Source organism: Acanthisitta chloris, unplaced genomic scaffold (genome assembly GCF_000695815.1).
Source record: "Acanthisitta chloris isolate BGI_N310 unplaced genomic scaffold, ASM69581v1 scaffold9873, whole genome shotgun sequence".
Taxonomy (NCBI): domain Eukaryota; kingdom Metazoa; phylum Chordata; class Aves; order Passeriformes; family Acanthisittidae; genus Acanthisitta; species Acanthisitta chloris.
Genome location: NW_008665488.1, coordinates 4,162 through 10,679, shown reverse-complemented (window position 1 = coordinate 10,679; position 6,518 = coordinate 4,162). Strand labels below are relative to the sequence as shown.

The following is a 6,518-nucleotide window of genomic DNA, read 5'->3' as shown; positions in this document are numbered from 1 at the left end:
TTGGTTTATGAAGTGCAAGCACATAATTCTTCAGAACCCAAATGACTATCCTACACTAGTGGGTACAAGATAAGCAATACTGAGAAAAAATATATATTGGAGTACGGGGATAGAGCAGGATAATACAGTGTCATAGAACCATTGATTGGGACTTACTTAAATCACAAACATAATAGAACTCATATTGGTTCATCTCGATTTCTCAAAATCAGCTAAAGATACATTGATAAAATACTAAGTAACTCAAACAGAAACATAATCATTGCGTATGTGATGTAAAAAGCTTGGGGTTTGTGTATTTGGAACTAGGAATTCTTTGAAGAGCAGAGAGCCTGAAGCCAGGCTGTCTACAGATTTTTGCATCTCAGTTGGTATTTTTTTTAAAGCGACTTTACACTGTTTTCTGTTATCTCTACATACACCTGTGTAGTTTTCTGCCATCCCACCCTTCAAAGCGACTCTGAAGTGAGCTCTGGCAGTGATAACCAGCTGTTAACCTTTAAAAATGAGATAGCAGGATCAAAACTGGGGTGGGTGTTAACTTCTTGAGCCTGGATCTCCCTGCTTCCCCACCATCTACCTTAGAAACATCAAACCAAAAAAATCACCTATGAAATCTCTTTGTGAAATTTGATTGAATTTGTACACTAGGTTTAAAAATTACTCAGCTGGGGAGGACACATGCACTTAGTGGGTCAATGTGGCCAAAGCTTTGCATTGGTTTTGTTTCCTGTGGAAGTAAGGCTGAAAGAGTACAATCAGGGAAACTAGAAAACAGGCTAATGACCTGATTTTGGTGTTTGAGTGGTTTCACTATGCATGCAGAAAAAGTGCAGTGTTACTACGTGTTAATTGCTATCAGAAATTACAGTGTGACCTTTATGTTCACCTGGAAACTGAATGAAGGAAATGTGATGATGACTAGAGCTAAAAGCAGGTTTTTAGAAATGCCTAGGTGTCATAGCATGCTATCTTGTGATTTGGGCAGCAAAATCTCAAGGGAATGAACAATTAAAAGGATGGACAGATGCCATGTTAGCTGAATTATTCCTACAGCATTTGGCAAATCTTTATTGATCTTGTAATAAACTTCTGGTTTTGCTTTGGTCTTCTTCAAGAAGCAAAATCTGCATTATTTCATTTGCTTTCGGTGTCCAATTATTTCACCAGGGTGCTTGAAACACTGCATTCAAGTATTATGACACAACAGCTACTTGCTTTGGTGGAGGATTACTGTTTGACACAGAGTGTTCTGGAGTCGACTGGTGGAAAAATTGGTGACCGTCAGAATCTGTGTATTCATAGACATAGCCTGGAGGCAAGTCAAGGCTTGCTGGACAGGTAGTTTTCTTCTTTGGAATATATTCTGTGCGATAAGTAGTTTTGTCTTGAAAAGGAGCTGAATTAGGATCTATAGCACATACAGGTTTGCAACTTTTTGCTGGCATGGCCTGATGTGGTATGTAATGAGATCTGAATGTAGTTAAATCACAAAATTTTCCTGTGGGTTTTTCGATTTCCTGTTCTTTCTTAGTCATCTCACGCCGGCAGATGCGCCAAGGTCTAAAGTCATCTTTTGTAGTAGTGGTCCCTTGAAAAGGGTCACTGATTCTTCTTTCTTCAACTGGTCTTATGGGGAGAGCAGGAGAAATCTTATGTGCAATGTAATCAAGGTGGTTTGTGGAGTTGAGATCCATCTTGCCTGTGGGTGGAACATACTCCCTTGTTTTGTGGACCTCAGGCAAGGAGACCGGCCATGGCTGATAACGATCCTGGAATTCAGTGAGTCCATTAAAACGAGCATTGGATCCCACTTTCACATTTCCAGGCTTGCAGCTTTTTGCAGTTTGCCCAGGTATCCCTTTGAAATCAGACCGATGGGTTGTGAGGTCTTCAAAGGGCTTCTCACTTGGCTTGTACTTTTCTTTGGGTCTTAGGAATTTTGGTTCCAGCTGATGAACGGTGTAATCAGTGCGATGGCTTGTGACACCATCAAAAGGCACATCTGGAGGCTTGGCTACCCAAATAGGTTTAAAACTTTGTGTGGGATTCAGTTCCTTAGGACTATAGCAATCTTGAAATGTAGTAGGATTTCCAAACTTCTCTGTAGGTGGCTGGTATACACGCTCAGTTGTACAGGGTTCCCTTCTTTTAATTTTCCATAACCTATAGTCATCTGTAAGGCAAACCCAAAATTTCACCATACAGGTGTCATTACTTAAGACCATTTCTTTAAGATAAATTCTTCTGGTATTAAATCTCGAAAAACAAAGAAAATGGATGTGAGAATGATAATTAGATCTCCATATTTGTGATAGGGCAAAACTCTCCTCTATTATAGCACATGATAAAAACAGACAAGAAGATTGTACAAGATGCCCTATTTTGTCTAATTCCTCAAGGAAAAAGAAAATGTTGCATGTACTTATTTAGTGTGTGTTCAGAAAAAAAAGCCCTTTACAGGAGTTATATGCCATATCTTCCATTTTACTTAGAAGTTTATGCAAATATACAAGACTGAAAGGAAACTTATGGGTCAGTGGATTATGTTCACTACTTGCTTGGAAGAATCATCTCTCTCAGTTTCCCTATCAATATTACATCCTTTGAAAGCTTGTTGGGATTTTTGTTTTCTTTGACAGACTGTTCTACTACAGTTACAAAAGTTACTGTCCAGTATAAACGTCTTCACAGGCACTTGAAAACAATTTGTTATTTTGCAATCACTGTACTTACTTCAGCTTCAGTATTTTTCCACTCCTTGAGCCTTACTCCCTGTTGACTGTCACTAACACACTTTTTAAATGAAGCAGTTTCATGCCAGCTTAGTAGCACCCTGAGACTAGGCTAATTTATTCATTATTTGCTAACTTACTACTTACTTGTAGGCTAAATAGAAATCTTACAATCTTCTTATAATATATTTACAACTAATAAATAAAATGTATTTATATAAATGCATTTCTATCTAGCATAGGCCTAAGCCTGAAGAAGCTAGTGAATTATAACTGATTTTAAGTGCCTATTTCCCCACATTTTGTCCTTTCAGCTCTTCTGTCACTGCACTCTCTGCTCTTTACACACCAAGAATTCTGACTTCCTGGTTTAATACCCATATCTGATTCCTGTTATTTCAACTATCTCTTCCGTACCACTGGTATCTCAGTCTTGATTTCCATCACTCTAGTAGGTCATATCTCATAATTTATTTCTACTTACTTTTATCCGGCTAAAATGCAGTACCTGTAACAAATTCAGTAACACATGTATAAAATTCTCCACTGGTGTAAAGTGTGTCAGTGTCACTTGCCAGAAAGGCATAAAAGGAGACTCAGTGACTTTGTGCTGACTGTTGTAATAGAGTAATTTGTGTCAAGACAGATCATTACTAGGATAAGATCCAAGCTATACTGTACACAAGCAGAAATCTAAAATCCACTTTTGACCTACTCTGTGGAAAAATATGTCACATGAACTAAAACTACCTGAAAGATATATTGCACATTAATTATAATCCACTTTTGCCTGAGATAGCCTAACCAAGTGTGTGATAGCATTTCCTTCTAGCCAAGAAAACCTCAGAGAGGGGTTTTTGTTCAGAGCCAATAAATGTCACCTCTGAACAACTGAAGTGCTGAACTTTTTAAGGTATTATCACCTGTTTTCTATTATGTCTTGCTCTCTGTTCCAAACTAACAAATCCAGTTTCTAATATAGATAAATCAGAACACTGCCTTCATCTTGGTAACTTCTCTTTCCATAGGTGGCATGGATTATTACCTCGATAAGTTGGTATGGTATCCATTTTTCCTCCTGTAGTGTGTTTTCTCTCTAGGGGCCTTGCCAATATCAGTGGTCCTGTTTCATGAGCATTATAATCTCTCTGGTATGTGGTTCCCAGATCAATCTTTCCTGGCTTCGGTTTATATTCTTCTTGTTTCCTAGGAGGTCTCTTCACAACATTGTATGGTACATAATCAGACCTGGATTGGAGAAAAAAAAAAAAACACTGGTTAAAAAAATTAATTTTTCCTGATAAAGTCACTTTTGTAATTTTTCCACTCTATGGAAAAAGAACAACTTAAAATATTTACTCTGAAAAATCAATCTGCTGCCATAATTAGAGGGATAGCATGGAGGAAAGAGAACCAGAGTGCATCAATCTAGGGGCTCTGATGCATGATAGAGCTTTGATTCAAAGGTAGATGGTGAAGCAACTTTTTCAGCACTCCAAGTCTCATTCACAGTTTAAAACTATTCTTTAAAATACCTGAAAGTAGTCTTAAAAAGTTGCTTCAGGCCTACTGAACCCCTTTACAGTTGGCTTTCTTGAAACTAATAATTTAGAACAGTATGAATTAAAAAACCAATCCCTGTTCATAGTTTCATAGTATGTTCAGGGGTTGGAATGGACCTTAGAGATCATCTAGTCCCAACCCCCTGCCCTGGGCAGGGACACCTCCCACCAGAGCAGGTTGCTCAAGGCTTTATCCAGCCTGGCTTTGAGCATTGCCAGGGTTGAGGCATCTACTACCTCCCTGGGCAACCTGTGCCAGTGTCTCACCACCCTCACAGGAAAAACTTTAATATCTAATTTAAATTTCCCCTCTTTCAATGTATACTCATTACTCTTTGTCCTATCACTACAGCTCCTAACAAAGAGTCACTCTTTAGCTTCCCTGTAGCCCCTTCAGGTACTGGAAGACACTGTTCTTTTTTCTTAAGATTTCCCTTTCCCACTAGCTCAGATTCCACACGTCACTTTCCCACTAGCTCAGATTCCAGCTTGTCTGCTTCTCAGGCTCCATGATACCTAGATTTCCAAAACAGGCTAAACCCAAAGATTTTAGATGATCTTTATAGGATGCTGTAAAGAATGCAAATCTTGCTGCATCCATGTTTTGCTATTTTGTATGACCTTTTTGTGGTAACTGTATTTCTATACTTAAAATTTATGCTTTAAATATGTTAAAAGTGTAAAGGATGCAGTTACTGCATTTTGAGCATATTGCAACACAGTGTTCAGTCCCCCCTTTAAAAAGAAGGGATGAAAAACTTCATAGAGTAATTGTAAAACACATTTATTCAAAATGCTTACATAAACGTTGTGCATCCTTCCATTCTCCCACGATGCATTTGGTACTGTTGTTCTGGCTTACAGCTCCTGGGAGGGCAGGTGTTGCCATAATGGGGGTATTTTTCCTCATACTCTGATGTGAAGCATGGCTTGTATGCATCGTCGTAAATCCTTGTGGGTTTGTGGTTGCAGCGATGGCGCCTGAACGAAACACATCAGATGAGATCACTTTGAGTGGCTTCAGCTAAGGGGAAAACCCATAGCCTATCTACTGGGAGTGCATAACGAATGGGGGAGATTGGACACTGTCAGTAGCTTGTGTTGAAAGTTTTTTCTGAATGATAAACCCACAAAATACTGTGCTGATGGCACAGCTCCAGAGCACAGTAGATGAATCCAGTAATAAAACCAGTAACAGCATGGGACTTAATCCTTGGTACAGAACACAATGGGTGGAAAGACGTTCTCAGTTCTCTAATGATACAACCACTTTCCCCTTATTAATCTATAATGATATTACTCATTTTATTTGTAAAACTATGCTTCATTTCTCCTCTCATATTGTCTCTGTTTTACTGTATTCCCTTATCACTTGTATTTTTATTTCTGCACATTTCACAACTATTAACAATTTTTGATTAAAATTTGTGTGGTGCAAAATCTCCTCTGCATTTCTAGCACTCTGCAGGCCATTTCTGACTTTTCAAACTTTTTTTTTTCTTCAAGGACTAATTAAATTCTCTATCCAAACCCCATGTGCATTTAGAAACAATGACAGCTCTTTTCCTTTACAGGCTTTATTTCAATTACACCTGCTTGTCATTGATGCCTCTATCAATGACACCGTTGTGTTGAAAGGTGTTGGGAGGTATAGCATGACAAGTTATTACTTATCCTTGGTTTTTTGCACAAATGATCCATGAAATGAAAATTTACATGTTGTTATTGTTTTGAAAATCTTGTTATATTCATTCTAATTTGCATAACACTTCTCTGGCTGATGTGCTTATTATTTGATGTCTCCATTAAGGAAATATGTAATGAAACATCTTACCCCTGCCTGTGGCTGACAAATTGCAGTTCTGGTTCAGACAGAAGCAAAGGCAAAAACCAATAAATACTTTCTCAAATAAACAAATCTTGTAAAATTCTGTACATGAAAAGCAAAAATATCTAAAACCAAGAAGGGTAAAAGTGTACAGTTCTTACTGAGTACAAATAAATTCAAGTTTCAGGAAGTTCCATATCCAGGGAATAGCTCAAAGGTCTGCAGAGAAATTTAGCTAGCACTGAATAGCAAAAAGGAAAACAATAAATTAAAGCAAGGTAAAACAGAATACAGAAACAGACACGGAGCACTCCTGCTGGGAAAATGAAAAAATAAAAATGAAAAAAAGCACTAAGGGAAGTTATCTGAGACTGGAGATCCCAAAGCTGGTAT

At 38.0% G+C, this 6,518-nt stretch overlaps 1 protein-coding gene across 1 annotated transcript; it reads right to left on the bottom strand.

The window, feature by feature from the left end:
• Positions 1 to 1,196: 1,196 nt before the first annotated feature.
• Positions 1,197 to 5,271, bottom strand: FAM154A (family with sequence similarity 154, member A). The gene is made up of 3 exons (XM_009071780.1): positions 5,099 to 5,271; positions 3,781 to 3,983; positions 1,197 to 2,176 (listed from the first exon to the last, which is right to left on the bottom strand). Exons 1-3 carry the CDS (start codon positions 5,134 to 5,136, stop codon positions 1,197 to 1,199), a joined length of 1,221 nt encoding a protein of 406 aa, XP_009070028.1. The 5' UTR covers positions 5,137 to 5,271.
• Positions 5,272 to 6,518: the final 1,247 nt, after the last annotated feature.

What these genes read in the sequence shown, in the direction of transcription:
- FAM154A (XM_009071780.1), bottom strand. Translation starts at nt 5,136, where the DNA reads ATGCATCGTGGGAGAATGGAAGGATGCACAACGTTTAT. An exon ending in GAAGGATGCACAACGTTTAT is followed by an intron (nt 3,984 to 5,098) that starts GTAAGCATTTTG and finishes TCTCCAATCCAG; the next exon opens with GTCTGATTATGTACCATACA. An exon ending in TACCATACCAACTTATCGAG is followed by an intron (nt 2,177 to 3,780) that starts GTAATAATCCAT and finishes TTTGCCTTACAG; the next exon opens with ATGACTATAGGTTATGGAAA.